Genomic DNA, 21,446 nt, shown 5'->3' with positions numbered 1-21,446 from the left:
TTCCCCCTGTCCAGCCGTGTCCCACTCAACTCCGTTTCTTAGCCGAGGGAGCCGGCGTTGTCCGAAGACGCTTCCGTGGTCATGCAGCCAGCATGGCTACGCACTGGGGCGCATGGAACGCTGTTACCGCCCCCCCCCCGAAGTGGTACCTATTTATCTGCTTGCATTTCCTTGCTTTTGAACTGCCTGGTGGGCAGGAGCTGAGGCAAGGAACAGGAGCTCGTCTCAAATCCGGGCTGCCAGCTCTGCAGCTGACAAGCTCAGCATCCTTAACCACTCAGCCATCGCGCCCCCTTCTTCCGAGGCTTGCAACGTCCCAGAGACCTTGCCGCCCATCCTCTCTGAGGAAGTGACCTTGTGCAGCTTACCTACACCCCGATCATCCACTGTAGGGTTGTCTATCCATCTTTGAGCTTGCTCGATCTTGCCTTCCAGATGAACAGCTGGTTTGACGGGTCTGCTGTTTGCAACAGCCTTGTTGGTTTTGGACTGCAAATTCTGAAGCGAGGTCGCTATTTGCTTGGCTAATGCCCGGGCTTCTGGCGAATCGCCTTTCCCGCTATTGGGAAAAGAAATGCTGCTAAGTAAGCCTTGCCAAGTGGCCCATTAAGAAGACAAATTTTAAGTGGGAGAACTGTGAATCAGCTACTTACAAACTTAAGCACTGTCGCTCCTTAAACTTAACAACGCCCAAAGGATTTGTTAAGTGGTGATACAAGATCATATTTACGAGGGAAAATAAGAATAGTAAGCAGAAAAAAACAAACGAACGTCATTAAGAAAGGTTAAATTTACACTGCTGTTGTCTGGAGACTTTGCATAAGACACATCTTAAGGAGTGGAAGCATTACTAAAACTGCAAACCTATCTCAGTTTTATACCAATTCTCAAAGCCTCCTCCAAACAAGGCTGGATTATTCGTTCACTCATGCACTGAATTTATATAGCTGCCCGCCTCACAGCAGAGCAGCACAGTGTTGTGATTCAGGGTCAGCCTGTGGGTTCGGCAGTTGGGTCAGACGACTCAGAGGAGGAGGAGGAGGGGGGTGTTGAAGAGCTTGATGAGAGCCCTCAGCCAGGCCCCTCCCACCTGGTCACGACGGAGACCCAGCTGTGTGAGCCTGACAGCGTGGATGAAGATGACCCACAGCTGGCCCTGTTCAAGGACGCCCGACGCAGGAGGCAGTCAATCAGGAGTAAACAGAGGAAGGCAATGGGGCTCCTCGGAAGGAGGCAGAGAGAAGCCACGCCCTGAACTGTATTTAAGGGGGAATGCGTGGGAGGGCTGGTTTGCTGAAGGCAACCACTTGGATAGTTCCTGTTTCATAGCTCCTGTTTCATGGTTGGTGTCTGTTTTATGTTAATAAATTTGGCAGGCTTTATTCCAGCCTCTTGCCATTTGTAAAGGGGTTGTCCCTGCCCTTTCTGCAGGGCCGGTAGCAGGCTGGTACAGAACACACAGATCAAGGTATTAAAAGCAATTGATTTATTGTTTTATTTGTTAAATTTATTTATCACCCATCTTGCTATAGGGTTACTTTGGGCAGCTTACAACAATAAAAAGGAAGAAATGAAATGAGTGTAAGCAGAACAGAAGTAAAATAATAGAACAATAAAATAAACAATGAAAAAGAAAACAAGACTACATCAATAAGAAAATGATGGATGGAGAGCAGAGAGCAAAGGAGGGGGGGATGGTGGAGTCTGCCATCAGTCCAGCACTCATCACTTAAATATTATTATTTAGATAATAATATGTAATATGTAATATGTAATTATTTACATATTATTATTATTTAAAAACTTTAAAAAAAACCAGAAGGCTAAAAAAGCACAAATTTTTAGGCTGAGAGCGGATGTTATCGCAGTATCTCACCAGTCCCCTGGGATCCCCCAAGTTTTGAGGAAATCCCGGAAGATCCACGGGGTGCAGCCAGCCTCACTTTGGGGGCGGGAGGGAGGAGGCTGCACCACGATTTGAATGACAGCTTGAAAGTGCAAGGACATCCATCTTCCTCCCCTGCCTTGCCCTGAATGGCCACGGATATCTAGGCGCCTTAAGCAGCCACTGCTCATAGGCCCACAAGGCTTCTCCTCCCGCGAGTTAAGAGCAACACAGAGGCGAGGCTATTCCAACAGGAAAGCACAAGCCCTCTGAAGCAGAGTTTGCCAATCCTGGCAACTTGAGGACTGGCTGGGGAATTCTGGGAGTTGAAGTCCGTGCCTCTTAAAGCTGCCAGAAACCCTGCTTAAAAGTGACGGAACATATTCACGGTGGAGTCAGGCCACTGGAACACAGGGATTTTTCTGAATGTCTGCAAAAGAGGTCAACACGTACTGTTTTCGAAGGTCGGACAATTTAGCCGTCAAAGCAGAGATTTCTCCCAAGGACCGCAAAATGTCATCTCTCTCCTTGGGGTCTTCACAGAGTTCTGCAATTTTCCTGGCTTCAGTCATGATTCCTCGGATGTGTTCTTCTCCTTCGCTGCCCCCGTTAGGATCCGCCAGCCAGCTCTTCATAAAGAGAAACGGGGGGAGGGGGGTTGTCTTTGAATCTCCTTTGCTCTAAGGCTAAAATGCTGTTCGGGTCAAAACTGATTCAACAACGTAGCCCACCCTTTCTTGGTGGAGCCAAGGTCTGCCCTCAAGGTTAAAGCCAAGAGTTCTCTGGCATAAAGTGAATTTACAAGAAGTCGACGGGAAGAATGCACAAGATTTGCAATTGTTGAATTCAGTCATTCTCAGATCATGACAACGACCGGAAGTCATTATCATTTAGAAATCAGAAGAGCTTTAAGGGCACCCACCACCCACCCTCCTCTTCGGGGCAAGACTGGGGGTACCTGGGCAGCATCAATCTTCTTGGCGATGGACTGCTTGGAGTTGGTCATGGCCTCCAGCTTGCGAGCCGCGTTTTCCACTTTGGCTGTCAGCAGGTCCAGCCCTTGGGCGATCTGCTGGGCTTTCTGCATTGCGAGAGGGGTGGCCCCTTGCCCCCTGCCCGAGGGCAGAAAAAGTCATGTAAGTCCTCTCAGATTTCATTCGGGAAACCGTACAATAAAGTTAGAGCTAGCGCTCCTGAGGGTCCTCCGTGTCTGGACTACCTCACAAGGCTGACATTAGGAACAAGGAAGAGCAGACTAAGAAAGCCTTAAGTAACATGAAACGGTGCCTTAGACCCTACAGGGGCGGGGCCTATGCGCAACCGGGCTGCACAAGTGGCGGGCTGGCGCTCGTGCACATGCGCAGCCCAATTTGTGCAAGCAGCAGGCACCAATGCTCACTTGTGTGAGCTGTCACTCACACCAATGAAGCTGTGCGCACGCATGCACACACCTGCCCCTCGTACAAAACCATCCCCTCTTTCCCCCCCCCCATCCTCCCCCACTGGGCCCGGCCACCAACACGGAAAGGTCGGGGACCTCAGCTTTGGAGCAACTCTAATCTCAGTTTGACAAGCCCTTGAACAAGTCTGATCCACCACTATTACTGCCCTGGTAAAATAAATAAGATACAAATTCTCTCCTGTGGGTGATTTTAGCTTTTTTTTTTTTTTTTAAGAAAGGCAAGTTTTGTAATTTGTTGGTAGTGGGTTACCTGGCCCGAAGATCAGCTAGTTGATCCGTCAGCTGGCCCAACATTTTGCAGGTGCCTAGAATCTCCCGGCGTTCTTTACCTGCGCACAATTCTCCAACATTGCCCGCTTCATCCAGGATTTGTCTTATGGCTTGTTCGCCAGCATCCCCTGGAAAGCAAGAATGGGTGAATAGAGGCCATATATCTGATGTATAATCATGCAAATTCCACATTCGCAGCGCTGACTACTGGGAATTCTAACAGCTAATTTATCTATGCATGGAAGCAGGGCTATTCTGCTCCAAAAAAACAACCAAACCCCCAAAAAACAATAACATGGATAAATGAACAGAATCTAAAGTTCCGAGATCCACCTTCTCTTAAACCAGAAGGATTCTCCCACTGGTTGGGCCAAAATAATAGGCAGCAAATTCAGGAGCAGATGAAGCAGAGTAAAAAAAAGTGTCTCCAGCCAAACGGTCACACAATCAATTGTCCCTTGTTCCAGAGGAGCTTGTGCTAGAGGCTGACCATCTCCTTGGCTTGACCACTGGAGATGAACTGCAGGCACCTCAGCCATGTCAGCTGTTGCTGGGATTAGCACCAGGAACCTGCATGCCAACTTCTCATTAGCTCCCTGTCAAATGCAAACTATTGATGGGTTGTTGTTTTTTTTAAAGGTTTTTAAATGTTAGACTTGAGAAAGAAATATAATTCTGAAAATCTGGAGCGAAGATTTTTTTTACTAACTGCTGACATCCTAATATATAGTTGAAACAAGTTAGTTACATTCATCTTAATAGCCTAGCGTGGGATGTGTGAGAAGTTATTCCATCAATTCAAAATCTTATCAACACTCTGGGGCCAACATAATTAAATCAAGATGGAAAGAGAAATTGATTTAATTAATTATAGAGCTCCACTCATATACATTATATTTATTTAAATATGGATCGTATTTTTTAACAAATGAGTTATGCTAATACAGCAATAAATAGGCAATAACCAAGAACAGAAACCATTCCAGAATATTAATTAAGGAAGATTACAAGCTAAATTATTTGGATAACTTAACAAAATAAGCAAGGATTTCCAAACTCTCTTCAGGAGCAGTTTGTCCACTAACGCAGGGGTGTCCAAACTTGGCAACTTTAAGACTTATGGACTTCAGCTCCCAGAATTCCCCAGCCAGACATGCACCCAGAATTGCTGACTGGCTAATGAATTCTGGGAATTGAAGTCCATAAGCCATAAAGTTGCCAAGGTTGGAGACTCCTGGCCTGAAGTATTTTTTGACCTCCGTCTCGTAGCTTTCTGGAAGCTCCTCTCTTTCACGATGGACATATTGTGACCCCTCTTCTTAATTTTACCACTTTTGGCTTTGCATTTTATTCATATTTTAGTTTTTGATTTGATTTTTTCAAAAAATACCATCTCTGAGCTGCCTAGAATCTGGAGGGAGGGATGGGCAAAGAAGCTGAGACAAACACATTTTGCAAATATTTAGTCTAATATCAATTTGCTTTGCTTGAAGGGATCTAAAAGCTTCCCCAGGAAGTAACTTGTGTTTATGAGCGCAATCATGCCATCAAAAAAAGGAAAATGCTGTAATAAGTGTATCGTAATTCAGCATCCCAAGAATCTCAGCTTCTGTTTTGCTCGCAGGCATAAATTTGAGAAGAAAGCGACGGTTCTTTAAAACGGAGGGGGGGGAGAAACGGGACTCAGCGGGACTGTCACCGGGGGGGGGGGGAAGCACTGCGGTGCCATGGATGCTGCTCACTCAGCTGTTGACAAAAGCAACACAGATTGTGGAAGATGGTGTTATCCATTCAGTCGGGCCCAACTCCCGGTGGTTCCATGGGCCAGGCGGTCTCTGCCCTTCTTCCGATCTGGCCCTGCTCCTTCGGGTTGTTCTACGCTCTGGCTGATGGCCGCTGGGACGGTCTCTGGCCACCGTCTTCTTTGGCGGCCTGGTTTCCTTTTACTGCTAACTCTTCCAAGCATGGTTGCTTTCTCCAGTGAATTCACACACCACCACCCCAAAATGCTGTGCCCAAAATAAATGAGACACGGTTTTGTGATTTTGTCTTCCAGTGACAGTCTGGTGTTACGTGCTCCAGGATTTCCTTGTTGGTCACCTTGGCTGTCCCAGGTATACGCAGGTGCCTTCTCCAATCTATTCCGTCCCCTCCGTGTGGATACCCCATTGTTGTGAGGGAGGGGCTTCTGTGTTCTGTTGAGAGCTATGCTGGAGGTGTTGTTGTTGTTAGTTGCGAAGTCGTGTCCGACCCATCGCGACCCTATGGACAATGTTCCTCCAGGCCTTCCTGTCCTCTGCCATCTTCTGGAGTCCATTTAAGCTCACGCCTACTGCTTCAGTGACTCCATCCAGCCACCTCATTCTCTGTCGTCCCCTTCTTCTCTTGCCCTCAATCTTTCCCAGCATTAGGCTCTTCTCCAGTGAGTCCTTCCTTCTCATTAGGTGGCCAAAGTATTTGAGTTTTAGCTTCAGGATCTGGCCTTCTAAAGAGCAGTCAGGGTTGATCTCCTCTAGGACTGACCGGTTTGATCGCCTTGCAGTCCAAGGGACTCGCAGGAGTCTTCTCCAGCACCAGAGTTCAAAGGCTTCAATTCTTTGGCGCTCAGCCTTTCTTATGGTCCAGCTTTCACTGCCATACATTGCAAATGCTGGAGGTGTACCACCAGGAATTATACCAGAGCGGTCACTCAAGCCAGACAAGTCCCAACCGAGACTAAGAATATCCACCACCCATTAACCGTGAGACAACAGAGAAGGAAACCCATACCGGATCGGTCGTTGCCCAGGTTAACAAGGATCGTGGCAAATTTAGCCCTGGTTGAATTTTTTTCATCTGTCCCAAGAGCTCACTTGCCATTTCCCTCTTGAATAATACTCTTTCCTGTCGTCCCACCCCATTCTGATCCCTGTGGGCATCACCTGCTGGAGCAGTGGGGTCCCTGAGCCAGCCCTTGGCGTGCTTCATCTTGGAATCGATTAGAGCCAGCGCCCTCTTTATGGCTTCCGTGTCCTTTACAGAAAAAGAAGAAAATAGGTGGTTATCTCCATAGACGACTAACAAATCCAGGTGCTGATGCAATTTACGATACAAAACGCTTCTTGGTTCGCAGGCAGTTCTCTCCCATGATAAGCAACTCATGGAATCATCAATATCAGAGCCATTTCTGTTACTCAAAAGGCACAAGGTAGAGCATGCACTCCGTAAGGCCTTAGTTGCGATCCATTGTTTTCCAAGCCCAGGACACTCAAGAGAAAAAGAAATTAAGATGGCATTCAGAACAAATGTTAAATCTTTACCCTCACAAAGTAGAATAATAGCCACACAGAACACCCCATGCAGACTTCTCTCCATGAGCGGTGAGAATATTCTTATTTATTGGTATCTAACGCATTAAAAGGGGGGTGGAGCCAATTTGCCAATCACCACAGCACCACATAACACTCAAAACCCAAAGCAGATACCCAGGTTGGTTCTTCAAACTTTACATGATGCCAGAAGATGGAATTTGGAGAGTGGAAGACTTAAATGAGATGTAAAATTGTTCATTTACCTGTTTTACCCTCTGCATTTTAAAAGGAAGTTCCTAAACCACTTGATTTAACAACCAGAAACAGGAGAGATTGATTGCTTAGAGCCCCATGTCTGCCTATCTCGTATAATGGGACAATGAGGGGTTAGCACAGTCAGACAATAACACGTACAATGGATAAAAACACGTCAGAAATAAAAAAAAAGGAAAAATAGCCAAATGATGTTAGGAAGCATTTTCTGTTCAGAAGATTCAGGACAAAGAACACCCACAACTCTCCATTGACAAGCAAGCCAAGATTATACGTCCCGTAATCCTCACCATGCAGAATCTAGCCCTTTTCAAAACTTTGCTTGCTAGCCTGAACCTTTGAAGTCTGAAGGTCCTGGGCTGCAGGAGGAGCCAGAGAACCGATCAGGTGTTCAGTGGTGTGTACCTCTGCTAAGGGGTCTCCCATTCACCTGTCTCATTTCTGAGTCATTCCCACACACAGCGAGAGCAGAGCAGGGAGGAAACAACCCTTTTCCTCAAGGAAGCAGATCCCACTGCTCTTCCCGGGCAGCTTTGATCAACCAGGAGAGATCCTGTCAAACAGGCGGCTGCGCTCACAGTTCGGTGGACCCTGCCCACCAGCTCAGGAGTTACCGCTGTAACCCCTACAATAGTCCGCCTTGTTTGCAGTCCAACTCCAAGGGCAGGAAACTGGGAGTCTAGGCAGTTCAAATGAATGTAGGTTTATCGTACGCTAACACTCTCTACAAGAATCTGAACTACTAACAGTCAGAGCAAACAGGCTCTGGTAGATAAGAGCCAACGGAATTCAGGTTGGGCTGGACTGAGAGCTCTGGTGGGCACGAAGACACTGGAGGCTAATGACGCGCTTGACCACCCCCCCTCCCTCCCTCAGGCTCAGTCTGGTCAACTCCTACAATACATATACATGTAAATGGATAGACAGAACCTTTATTTTGGTCATTGACCAATAAGAGCAGGGGTCTTCAAACTCGGCCCTTTTATGACTCATGGACTTCAACTCCCAGAATTCCTCAGCCAGCATGCCTGGCTGAGAAATTCTGGGAGTTGAAGTCCATGAGTCATAAAAGGGCCGAGTTTGAAGACCTCTGAATAAGAGTGTGTACGTACACGTATAGAAATGATCTTTTTGTAGACTTATGGCGCTGTTACAGAGATGCATATATTAAACGTTGCATTTGGAGGTATGGTGAGATAGGAGGGCATCTAATTCGATTTATGTAATTTGTACCTTATAGCCCATTTCGCCACATCCCTAAACACAACATTTGATATGCACCTGTTTGTGACTACGTCTACAAAATGGTCATTTCTCCCTTCCCATGAAGTTGAAATTACAAAGGACCGTTGCCCAAGCGTGCCTGAGGCGTCCCTCACATCGAACGTGTCCCCCGAAGGAAAGGAAAAGTTGGGCAAGACTTCACCCCAGAGAGCGGGAGGCTTGTGAGGCCCACGCGGAAGGAGTTGGAAAGCTGGGGGTCTGGGAGAGCAGCCCCAGCCCGATCCAGATTTCCCCATCTTGCAAAATTCAAGGCCGGCAGTCATTCCTTGGAAACAGCCCCGTCACACAGCAAGACTCTCAATCGCTTGAAATACTCCGCCCTTTAAAGGTGAGTACAGGTAGTCCTTGACTTATGACCTCAATTGAGCCCAACATTTCTGCTGCTAAGCAAGACAGTCGTTAAGTGAGCTGCGGCCCATTTTGCAACCAATTTTGCCATGGTTGTGAAGAGAATTAGTGCAGTTGTTGAGTAAATCCAGCTTCCAACGCTGACTTTGCTTGCCAGAAACCAACTGCGAAGGTCACAAAGGGTGATCACGCAACCCCGGGATGCTGTGGCCGTCGTAAATACGAGTCAGTTGCCAAGCACCTGAATATTGATCACGTGACCATGGGGGGAGGGGGTATGCTCTGCAACGGTTGTAAGTGTGAAAAACGGTCGTAAGTCACTTTTTTCAGTCCTGGTGTAACTTGAGTAACTACATGAATTATTGTTTAAGTCAAGGACTACCTGAAGTGTAACACAGGAAACCACACAACACACAGCACAACACCCTCCAGTCATGCTGTTCTGTTTTAGTAGAAAAGGCAGTAGTTGCGGGCTGAGGAAGAGATCTTACCTTCTAAAAGGGGAGGGGGGAGGGGAAAGGAGAAAATCAAGGAGAAATATATATAGATATGTATATGTATATATTTATAAGTAGTAGTTCTAAGAAAGAAATTATTATTAATAGTGAGCTAATCTGCTTTCAGTCCTAGGCGATAATGAGGCACCCTTTGCAGAAGCTGAGCCATAACCACGGTTCTGCCTTCCACCAATCTCAATGGTTCATAAGCCAGAATTCAATTCCATTTCACAGATTCGTGGTTTAGTGCAAAGAGTGATTTGGGGGTAACAGCTCCAAGGAAGCACTGCTAAATTCTGCGGGCCTAAAAATCCTAGTTTACAGGAGATACAATATTGGGACACCCAACAGTAAGTCACAAAGCTGCAGAATCGAAACCAAATGTTGATTTATTCCTTTTCCCAGAAAAGCAGAAGAAAAGGGCTGAGTTCTTCTGATCAAGCCCTCCCACAGGGTCATCCTGCTAAAACATAGTTTGTCCTTACATGGGAACTCCGTCAACAAGAGCAATGGACAGACATGCACAGCTTGTGAGACGCTTGACAGTTCTGTGGTACCCAACCCATTAAAGTCATTAAAAGTCTCTGAAAACTGTCATTTTCTCCCTGAAGCCAACACGTTTGCAATGGTCCACTGATTGGAAATTTGCAGCTTTTCAACCAAAATCAAAAATTCAGTTTTAACCAATTTAGGTCTCAAGTAATAAATTTGCGGGCATTTAAGGTATCAATCTCAAAACTTAGCTCCTGAAAGGAAGACCATGTCAATCATTTTAGGATGTGGGAACTTCAACTTCCAAGATGTCCTTGGGATATCCGAAGTCTACACATCTGAAAATGGGTGAGGCTGGAAAACACCCATTTAGAGATTATGTTACTTTACTTGCTTATTGGGGTGTTTCCCTGCCAGGAGATGCAGTTTTAAAACAAATAGCAATCCAATTTTTTGATACATTATAGGAAATCTGCAGAACAGTTTTAAAATATTCTCACTATATTTAATATTCTGCTAACAAAGGAACTGCATTACCTTAAAGGTAAAATCATATAACCAACTTAACTAGCATCACTCTGTAAATCAGTGGTTGTTTTTCCCCGCCCCCCCCCCCAAAAAAATATATGGGTTCAGATTCAGATACCTGTCTAACCCTAGATCTCTCTCAAACTAGGCAGGACACCCACCTTGCTGGCCCAAGCGTCTTCATCCCAGGAAGTCAGCTGCAATACACGGATTATTTCATTTATTTCTGTACTCATCTTCTCCACGGTAAATTTGCGGTTTTTCAAGGCTTCCTCAATTCCCTGGCTCTGAGAGTTCTTAGTTGTTACGAAAATCTTCATTGCTGCAGAAATCAGACAGAAGGTCAAACAATAACAGGAAGATGCACTGGGAAATGTTCTTTTACACGAATGTGGGCAGCATAAAGGATGATACCCCGTGGCCACATCCCCGAATTGGTTGTATCAAGAGCATCTGATACAAACTTAAGGAAAGGAAAGTGAACAGGAAGAAAGTGAAAAACAAGAAAGTAGCTTAGGAAGCATAAAGAGAAAAGACATACATAAGGAAGTAACTTCCAACCTTCATCAGAACAATTTAAACAATTGTAGTTACTCTTCACCCCCCCTAGAAGTTACATTTATCTCTTTACCCCACACCCCGTATTTGTTTATAACCAAATCCATAAATCTTTTTTTTCCAGTGCTGATGTCAACAGAAAGCCCAAAAAGGGTAGCCAGAAGTAACAACACACCTTGTTTTAACCTTGATCAAATAAACCATATTTATATCCCTTTCTTTTACCTCCAGCAGACTTAATCTTTAGCTCATTCAAATATTGTTGTAGGACAGGGGTGTCAAACTCAATTTCATTGTGGGCCGCATCAGCATTGCGGTTGCCCTCAGGGGGCCGGGTGGGTGTGGCCAGGGTGGGTGTGGCCTACTGGGTGGGCGTGGCTACAGTGCGTATGGCCTACTGGGTGGGCATGGCCAGCTCTACATCGTTGGCATCAAGGGTGCCTATGGGGGCCTGGGCAGGAGTGGGACAGATCTGAGGGTCTCTGGCAGAAGGAGGGTCTCTGGGCCAGGGCCAAGGCAGTGGGGGCCGTTCCCTCACTGTTTCCAGGATGGCTTCGCGGGCCGCATGAAACCACTTCACGGGCCGGATCCGGCCCCCGGGCCTTGTGTTTGACATGTCTGTTGTAGGATTTATCTTAATTTCTTCTTTGTCCTATGGCACAGAGGCTTTTGTAAATTCAATAGGACAAAATATATCCAGGTCACTCTTGAGTTTTTCATTTGTATTTCCCTTTTAAATTTTAAAATCTCAGCCAGTTTCTTTGGTAGACCCAGTGAAATATCCTTTTCTAAATCATTATGTTGGCTTGTCAGTTGTAAACCCATTTTTGATATCATTTCTACCTTGTCAGATAAAATTTGTTTTACATCTGACATTTCTTCAAAAACATCTTTTGGACATAGTCTATCCATAGAAGCAACATCATTATTGATATTGTTGATATTGGAAGCTGTGACTTCTGGAATTCCACTCTTCAAAAGTCTTTAAAAAATGTTTGTGCAATTCACTTTTGCAGATTTTTTGGGAAATAATCATAAGGAGCAGTTTTCTTCCTTCAAGTGCAGACGTTGTCGGTATTAAGTAACATTTCCTTTCTTAATCCCAATTATTGTTATGGTTTGAGCTAAATGTTTGCGCTTTTCAACTTGATCCAAAATCTTGATCCAAAATCAAACAGAAGCAAGATTAGTCTGAACGGCCGTGCCCACTCAAGGCAAGCATCATAAATGCAACAACATATAAATAGCCCACCCATTCACATGTCTCAGGAAGCCCAGCTTCCAGAACATAAATAGGAGATATGTAGTCTACGTCAGCTGAGAACTTCCCCAGCCCACCAAGACAGCCACAAATAAAACCACAGATTTAGTTCTACCGTAGGTTTACCAGACATACAAGAAGAATCTATTTCTGAACTCCTGTCGCTATGCGTATTCCTTTGCTTCACACATTTATGGCCTGTGTCTTCATGCAATCCCGTGCTTGTTTTGATGGAGGGCTGCCTGAAATGTTTTGATGGAGGGTTTACCTGAAATAAGAACTGGGAGGAGATCCTTCACGGTGTTCATGGAGTTGACCAGCATGACTCGGTGCTCCTGGTGAGTCAGTTCTTGCTGTCGTTCGTCAATCATCTTGGCCATCTTTGTCATTCCTACATCAGAAAAGGGAAGAGGTTGTCTTCAAGAAGGAACATTTTGCAAATTCCTACATCAGAAAAGGGAAGAGGTTGTCTTCAAGAAGGAACATTTTGCAAATTACATTAAAAATAACAACTGAAATGCAGTTTCTTTTCGCTGAAAGTTGTCACACTGTTGATTAGGAAACAAATGAAAACTGAACGTACCACAATTTTGCCAGGTTCATCCATTTGGAAAAAAGAGTACCAAAACATGAGAATTGTTAACGTTTTGAATTATAGTCCAAATAGTCCGCCCAAATGGTAAAGCAATGGGACGTTTACCAATATATGGCCCAATGAAAACAGAATCAGCTGGCTTGTGAGGGACACGTTTCAAGAGCCCCAAACTCCGAGGCCATCAGATATCCATTCACATTCAGATCTGACTGTATACGTTTGTATATGTGTGAACAAAACATTGTTCCACATAAAATATTTTCACAGCAGGTATGTTTGTTTGCTTATTGCTCAAACAATACGGTCGGTATACAACAAAAGCAAAAATAAAAAAAATAAGCATGCCACTTTTTTTAAAAAACAAACAAACCAACCCAATATACAACACGGCAACCCAGCACAAGAATTTAACAACCAAAAGGGGGTATCCTTCAACTTCAGCATTGGTCGCTCTGGTGAATGATCTCTGGAGGGCTCGGGACAGGGGATATTCCTCTGTCCTAGTCCTATTAGACCTCTCGGCGGCTTTCGATACCATCGACCATGGTATCTTGCTGCGGCGTCTTAGGGGATTGGGAGTGGGAGGCACAGTTCTTCAGTGGTTCTCCTCCTATCTCCTGGGACGCTCGCAGTCGGTGTTGGCAGGGGGGCAGAGATCGGCCCCTAGGTCTCTCGTTTGTGGAGTTCCTCAGGGGTCGGTTCTCTCGCCTCTCCTGTTCAACATCTATATGAAACCGCTGGGTGAGATCATTCGTGGTTTTGGAGTTGGGTATCATCAATATGCCGATGATACCCAACTTTTCTTTTCGACCCCAAACCACCCCAGTGATGCCCTCGCTGTGATGTCCCGTTGCCTGGAGGCGGTTCGGGTCTGGATGGGGAGGAACAGACTTCAACTCAACCCTGACAAGACTGAGTGGCTGTGCATTCCGGCATCCCGGGACATTCAAAATATTCCATCTCTTTCTATGGGGGGTGAGCTCTTACCCCCCGTGGATAGGGCTCGCAACTTGGGAGTCCTCCTAGATTCACGGCTTACCTTGGAAGATCATGTAGTGGCCGTGACTAGGGGGGCTTTCGCCCAGGTTCGCCTGGTGCGCCAGTTGCGGCCCTATCTGGACCGGGATGCCCTGTGCACGGTCACTCATGCGCTCGTGACCTCTCGCCTTGACTACTGTAATGCTCTCTACATGGGGCTTCCCTTGAAGACCACTCGGAGGCTCCAACTGGTACAGAATGCGGCCGCGAGAGTTGTCTTGGGAGTTTCCCGGTACTCCCATGTTACACCTTTGCTCCGCGAGCTGCATTGGTTGCCAGTTGTCTTCCGGGTGAGGTTCAAGGTTTTGGTTATGATCTTTAAGTCCCTACATGGCATGGGTCCGGGTTACCTCGGGGACCACCTGCTGCCGGCTTCAACTCCCCTCCGCCCTGTGCGTTCCCACAGAGAGGGCCTCCTCAGGGTGCCTCCGGTCAGGGAATGCCGACTGGCGGCCCCCAGGGGGAGAGCCTTCTCTGTGGGTGCCCCGGCTTTGTGGAACCAACTGCCGGTGGAGCTCCGGATGGCATCAGACCTCCGAACTTTCCGTCGTGGCCTGAAGACCCATTTATTTGAATTAGCCGGTCTGGCCTGATGGGGGAGTTGGGTTTTAAATTGTTGTTTTTAGAATTGTTTTATTGTTTTTTAATTGGGCATTGATTTAATCTTTGTTTTAATTTTTGTATGGTATTGTATTGTATTGTTATTTATATGCCCTGTGAACCGCCCTGAGTCCCTAGGGAGAAGGGCGGTATACAAATTAAATAAAACTTTAAACTTTAAACTTTAAACTGGACCCAAAGGCTTGGAGAAAAAGCCAGGGCTTGACGTGCAAAGCCTCGAGGAGCTGACTTAAGTTTCACAAGGCAGAGTTAGGCAAATTCACAAAATTATGAACTTTTCCCCCCATTCACACAGACAATTCGGAAGAAGCTCCCCTTCGCTCAGTGGAGGGAGGCTGCACTTCCTACACGGCCTGCAAATATCTGCAGAGAAGGCCCAACCTCAGTTGCAAGAGCAGAGGGACACCTACTCTCTCACACCTACTTGCCTGAACTCTGGTCTAGAAGGCTTTTTGAGAACGGCTACTACAAGAAATGACTCTCACAGAAGCAACAGAGAGGATTCTATTCTGTTCCCATCCTGGCATATCCTCACATCTCATTATGACTAATAACCACAACAGTCATAATGCTTCAGTGCATTCCTTCCATAACTCCGACTGCAGCCTTGCGGGAACTAGACTTCAGCCCACAACCTTCTCTGTCCATTCAGTCTCGCTCCTATCAATATGGTCAGGAACTCGAGCGAGCGAAGAAGGCCTGCAGGACGGAGGAGCCCTGGAACTACAGGATCAGCATCACAGGGGGAACATTTCACATCGACTCACTTTTCCCAGGAACTTCATAGCAATTACCATACAATAGATATTTGTTAAGCTTGCCAACGCACCGGGGGGGGGAGAGGAGGGGGAAAATGGAATGCAGACTGCAGACCACAAGAAATCCGACCGTGTGAACCAAGGACGTTTCGGCAGATGTTTACCAACCCAGAGACACTTTCTCATAACAAACATTTGTCACTCGATTGGACCATGTGACAAAAACTAATAGGGGGAGGGAGAATTGCATGTTTTAATTATAGCGGTTTTGCCATCAATCGTGCCAAAATGATGTACTCAATAAAGTTTTGCACAGAGATTGGGTCGTCTCGTCGGTGGTTGAGTTTGTTACTTGGAACCTTGACAATGTTTATGTTTAGAAAAGAACCCAAACATGTCCACACCCACAATCGCCGTGGCAGGTTAAGGTGAGCATAACAGATTATTTCAGAAAAAAAACAAATACCAAAGATGAGATGAATAAGAAGCAGAAGGTTTAGCTTCAGGATGTGCTTAAGAGCTGTTTAAGATCAGTGGCAGATGGGTGGTGTTAGCCCCTAACCATCCATGCCGTCCCTGGCAGCTACGTGGAGGGTCAAGATTCAACAGCAGATTGTTCTGCGTTTTTCTACAAAGGCCTTTGAGTTTGTTTCCCAGGCATTTAGTTAAAAGGAGCCCAATTGGCAAGACTGGACATTCTTTTCCCAAAGAGATGGATAGAAAACAATCAATGAATTATAGGCAGGTTCTGCTTAGGAGAAACAACAGTCGTTCTTGAATTTCAATTTCCCAGCTTAAAGGATATTTGGGAGAGAAATATAGTCTCTGCACAAAAGTAGTTTGCAATCCTACCAAAAGGCAATCTCTTCAAACATCAATCTTAATAAATTGGCAGCTTCATAAGTAATTTATTACAATCAGTGATCAGCAGAAGAGGCAGACGCAGAGAGAAGAGGCTGACGGAGCTCATGGAGGCGGATCCAATTCCTGGGGTTGGAGAAACAAGCCCCAGAGCGGAGGAACAAAGAGGCTGGCTGGCAAACACGTAAAGTGGCAGCCATGTAAATCAACACGGTGCACGGCAATTAGCCCAGCAACTGGCAAGACTTTAAAAGAAAGAAATCATTTCTGCAGCTTCACTATCTAGAGCAAACTCAATTTCATTGAGGGCCGCATCAGCATTGCGGTTGCCCTCAAGGGGCCGGGTGGGTATGGCCTGGGTGGGCGTGGCCTACTGGGTGGGCGTGGCTAGAGTGCGTATGGCCTACTGGGTGGGCGTGGCCAGCTCTACATCGTTGGCCTCCAGGGTGCCTATGGGGGCCTGGGCAGGAGTGGGACAGATCTGAGGGTCTCTGGCAGAAGGAGGGTCTCTGGGCCAGGGCCAAGGCAGTGGGGGCTCTTCCCTCACTTTTTCCAGGATGGCTTCGCGGGCCGCATGAAACCACTTCGCGGGCTGGATCCGGCCCCCGGGCCTTGTGTTTGACATGTCTGATCTAGAGCAAGGGTCCCCAACCCCTGGGCTGTGAACTGGCACCAGTTCAGGCATACCAAAAAACGGTCCGCACAAACAAGGGAAGCCCCAGCCACGGAATGCAGGCACCACGCGAAACCAGTCCCTCCCTGGGGTTCGTGGAAACACTTCTCCCCACGGAACCGGTCCCCGGTGCCCCAAAGGTTAAGGTGATCACCTCCTCCCTCCCTGATTAGTCCAGAGTTTGAAACTATTCCGCAGTTCCTGCAAGCTAGAAAAACTGGGTTCATCTGAAGCTGTCTGATCAGAATCCAGCCACCTCTTCCCTACAGTGCCTTTTAAGGGCAACGAATTCCCCCCACACAGAGCAGGAGAAACCAAGAGCCCCACATTCTAGAACAGGGATCCTCAAACGTGGCCACTTTAAGACTCGTGGACCAGGCTGGCTGGGGAATCCTGGGAGTTGAAGTCCACAAGTCTTAAAGTGGCCAAGTTTGAGGACCCCTGTTCTAGAAGGTTCTGGATGAAGACAACACCCCAGTCCCAGAGATATCCGAGGGCCCTCTAACCTGGTCCCAGGTTCTTCGTGTAGGTCACCAAGTCTTCCATGGTCTCCACCACTTCAGCCACGGTGAGGTATTCCAGAATCCCTTTGCAGACACGGATGATTTTACGGACCTGAAAGAAAATAAAAGGTAACCGTGAACTGATTGAGGCGGTTCTTTTTTTTATTTCGTTACCAGCCAATCGTTTTAAATGGAAAGAATAATAAGAGCCAGCTTGCACAGTTAGCGGTCAGTCGTTCAAACACTTAGCAAAGAAGACCGCAAAGGATTGGGTTTCTACAACACGTTCAGCCATAAATTTATTTTATTTTATTTTATTTTATTTTAATTCCATTTATATCCCGCCCTTCTCCGAAGATTCAGGGCGGCTTACAAGCTTAGCAGTAGCCTTCATTCTATGTATATGCCTGCTTATTAGGGCTTTTACACCCACCCCCAAGCGGCATTATTACAAAGTCAGCTTAATTGCCCCCAACAATCTGGGTCCTCATGGTAGTTAAATGGTAGTTAAGAAGCAACCGTGGTGTGTTGCATGCAAGTCCAAACTATGTGATGGCTTCATGGGCAGTGTGAACCCGATCTAACTCTGCCTTTAGCCAGATGCCCGTCTCCGGGTGAACATTCAGATGTTCCCACTCTACCAATAACAAGCACAAAAAAACGCTGCAAGCAGGCAGGTTTGTTTCCAGTTCCCTGCGGTGGTGAATGTATATAACTTTTAAAAAGGCAGATTTGAGAATATACTACCCGGTTTCAGTGCTTTCCAGAAATTAGCTTGTGGCGAAGGCCCCGGGCTAGAAAGTGGGAAACCCTGAGTTCAAGTCCTCCCTTAGCCATGAAAGCCAGTTGGGTGATTTTTTGAGCCAGACGTTCTCTCTCAACCCATCTCACCCAACCCATCTAAGGCAGGGATGAGCCTTTAAGTCATTTTCTCCAAGTAGATTATAAAGCACAGAAACGGAGGGATGGAAGGGACCCCAGAGGCCCTTTAGTCCAGCTCCCCGATCAAGACAGGGGACTGCGTAATTCCCAGCTTCCCACACACCGATGCACTTTACGGTCACTAGAGAACCCACCTCGGCTTCATCGAATGTCAGAAGCAAGTCCGACGTCCCCGAAAGGATCCCTCGGGACCCATCGATCAGGTAATCGCGAGCAGGGACTGAGTAAGGATCCGTCTGGAGCATCTGGGCTGCCTGGACAAGCTTTGTGCAAGCATTTTCCACTCTGCAAATTAGGATAATGAAAGCAGAATTAATGCTGGCCCTGCTACCTCCAGGATTACAGCTCAGCAATTTAGGTAGTCCTTGATTTGCAACCATTTGAACTTATAACGAAGCACACACACACACACACACACACACAGAGAGAGAGAGAGAGAGAGACACACACACACCGTGGCTAGTTACAACCTGGATTTGGCGTTCCCAACAGCCACACCCCGTCCCCTCACAGTTGCCTGATTGAATTTGGGCATCAGCAACAGGACCACAATGCCAGCCATTGAAACCCCGTGGTCACATGACCGCAATTTACGATGTTTTTTGCCAGAATGTGGTGTTTACTTCCAGTACCTGACAAAAAAAAATGCCCTTTATGGACACCAGTCTCTCTTAACGACTGCAGCATTTGCTTTACAACCGCCATGTTCGCTTAATGACAGCCACAAAAACGGCTGTAAAGTCGGACAACTTATGACTGTGATTCTGGGCTCACTTATAGTCAACAACCTGTATCTCTCCTGGAAAGTCTCTCTCTTCTGCAGCATAATTATTATTTTGTGCAAGGATACACCACATTTTGGAGCTGGCAGATATATCTGGAACTGCGGAAACAAGAGAGACACTCCTTGCAAATAAGCTTCAATATCTTCAAAATCATCTACTGCTTCATCCCCATTTGAAAATATTACATTTCTCAAAACGTTTCCCCCACCTGTTGTTTCAGAAAGAACATTTATCTCCTGCCTTATTTGGGCCGAATCCTCTCCAAGAACAGTCAACACTTTGACTCATACAAGTTTGGAGTTTGTTATTGCTGGCATTTCTGTTTTGTGTGTCTGTGTGTGTTACTTACCAAAAACATGTAGGCCATTTGATTGTTAGTCATCTTCAGCCAACAACTGCTTGCTTGAAAACATTCTAACTACCTAATATGAAAAATTATCTGTCTGCTTCTATTTAAATAGTGCCTGTGATATCATTAAACTCTATTTATTCACAGCTAATTTTCACAGGCAATGATCCAATCATAATCCAATTCCTGCCACCCTAATCTAAGCATAAAGCCAAGAACCATGTTATGTTGGAGCCACGGCCAACCCGATTATAAATCCATGGATTTTAGTGAACAAAACAGATATTCTGGACAGATGACCTTTACTCACAGCAGAATGCTCCACACGCAGGCTAAGTTGTAACACAGATAAGGAAGCAACATCATATTTACAAGCCAAATTTAGCAAAAGATTAGATTCGCTTGGCTGTCTTTAGAGACGAGCCAAGGATCTTATAAATTCCCATACAGAACTTCAGCTATAAACCCACTGCCGGCCTGTCGCACAGGTCCAGCCTCAGAAGCTGAAGGACCCTGGTTGGCTCTTCCCGCTGGGCCGCTGCTTCGGCCAACGGAAGGCTGTGGCTTTGGATCCAATTGCACCTATGCAAGACCTCTCACGGACCCCTTCTTCCTCTGCGGTTCACAGACGGGTCGAAGGCAATGAAACGAGAGGAGAGATGTTGAGCACGCCACTGGCCCTCAACGAGGGACGAACAGAGGCTAGAGCTACTATCAGAGGCTACTTCGTGGTGGCAAGGGTTGCAAAGCTACCCTCCTTCTCCATCCTTACTGCCCCTGCAGACAGCCATCCGCAGCCTTGTTTCAGATGACAGGGGTCCCCTTGGTAGAGACTCAAAGGCTCTGCAGAAGGATTTGCTCAACATCCGACAATTTATTTCAAGATCGTTCTCAGTTGGATGCCAGCCCCTTTGCTGTAGGCCTTGGGGAGATGCCCAGGGCACATTCTTGCCCAGTTATATGGGATCGGTTTGAACCTACTGCTTGTCTCCTAAATCCTAAGGAGACGTTACTACATTACTACACCTGACCCCAAGAAGTAGACTGTGGTTTTATCTAGAACATTCCACAAAATATTACCCAACAACTTCTCTTTTTCCACCTGCATCCTTCCTTTCCCGGCCATCCCTCACCCAGAGAGAGGCAGGGCACAGCCTTTTCGAAAACCTGGAGCAGAACCTGAGGGAGAAACACTTTCCTCCACAAACAAGGTTTTGACGACTGCTCTAGACTAGCCTTTCTCAACCTGGCCAACGTTGGCTTGCTGGCTGGGGGATTATGGGAGTTTGAAGTCCGCACGTCCTGAAGTTGAGGAGGTTGAGAAACAGTGCTCTGGACAACTGCTTTCCCTGCCGCCTGGCTACCAGGTGCCCCTCCTTGGTCCTCTCCCACCGTTGCCCTGAACTCTGAAGAGGGGCTCCAGCCGTGCCGTCTCCTCTGCTCTTGCTTGAGCAACCATCGGTTGGACTGGTGGAAGCTTGGCTGGATCAAGGCGGCGATGACCATCCTCTGTACTCTATTCTGAATTAACCAAGTATCTGACAAATTATCTAACATCATCCTCAATCAGACTGTAAGGAGTGAACATGTATTGAAAGAGACAAGTCCCTGGCAAACTGCATGATGATGATAACTTTATTGTCACTTTGAATGTACACCAATCGGCATACATCCAAATGAAATTTCGTTGCGTTCAGCTCTCAAAGGGTCACCACCTCCGATATATACTTCTTGTTTGGGGCCCGCTCAAATTTCACATGGTCCATTTTAGTCTCTAGGGAGTGAACGATGGCAAACAGGACAGATGGAAATGGGGCTCCATGTGGATTAGCCCTCAAATTCGCTTGTATTCTGACAACCTCGCCTACTTTCCTTTTTCTGATCCTGACTCTTCCACCTTTTCCTTAAAGAGGCCTTGCTTCTTTTTACCCCTGGAGCACGCTGCTGCTGCCGCCACCAACTCCTCCAAAAGCCTCTCTCTCTCTTCCTCTGGGCCTGCCGACAGCCTCATCCAGTTCCTTCGCTCCATAAGCTCCAGGTCCTCTCCTCCTCTGCCTCCTCTGGAAACAGCCCTGATTTGCAGTAGAATCCATCACTGGGCCAGCAGTCAGATCAAGAGGCGGCATTCCCTCATGCAAGCCTTTTCTGGGAGTCTGAAGCAGCTTACCCTAGG

The 21,446-nt window shown here is 46.7% G+C and overlaps 2 protein-coding genes across 3 annotated transcripts in view; one reads left to right on the top strand and one right to left on the bottom strand.

Moving 5' to 3' along the window:
• The window catches only part of COMTD1 (catechol-O-methyltransferase domain containing 1), a 581,650-nt gene that overhangs the window by 463,286 nt on the left and 96,918 nt on the right, over positions 1-21,446 (top strand). The gene's annotated exons all lie outside the window — the stretch shown is intronic.
• VCL (vinculin) overlaps positions 1-21,446 on the bottom strand; it is a 54,333-nt gene that overhangs the window by 20,319 nt on the left and 12,568 nt on the right. For both annotated transcript variants that reach the window (XM_081329726.1, XM_081329727.1), the window contains exons 3-11: positions 18,274-18,424; positions 17,201-17,309; positions 12,417-12,539; positions 10,491-10,651; positions 6,539-6,629; positions 3,598-3,745; positions 2,844-2,997; positions 2,339-2,514; positions 369-559 (exon numbers count right to left, since the gene is read on the bottom strand). In XM_081329726.1, the coding sequence (XP_081185852.1) occupies positions 369-559; positions 2,339-2,514; positions 2,844-2,997; positions 3,598-3,745; positions 6,539-6,629; positions 10,491-10,651; positions 12,417-12,539; positions 17,201-17,309; positions 18,274-18,424 (1,304 nt within the window). The remainder of the gene's footprint in view (positions 1-368; positions 560-2,338; positions 2,515-2,843; positions 2,998-3,597; positions 3,746-6,538; positions 6,630-10,490; positions 10,652-12,416; positions 12,540-17,200; positions 17,310-18,273; positions 18,425-21,446) is intronic.

This window comes from Vipera berus (genome assembly GCF_964194415.1).
Source record: "Vipera berus genome assembly, chromosome: 5".
Taxonomy (NCBI): domain Eukaryota; kingdom Metazoa; phylum Chordata; class Lepidosauria; order Squamata; family Viperidae; genus Vipera; species Vipera berus.
Note: the sequence above shows the minus strand (reverse complement) of the source record. Positions and strands in the feature narration are given on the sequence as shown.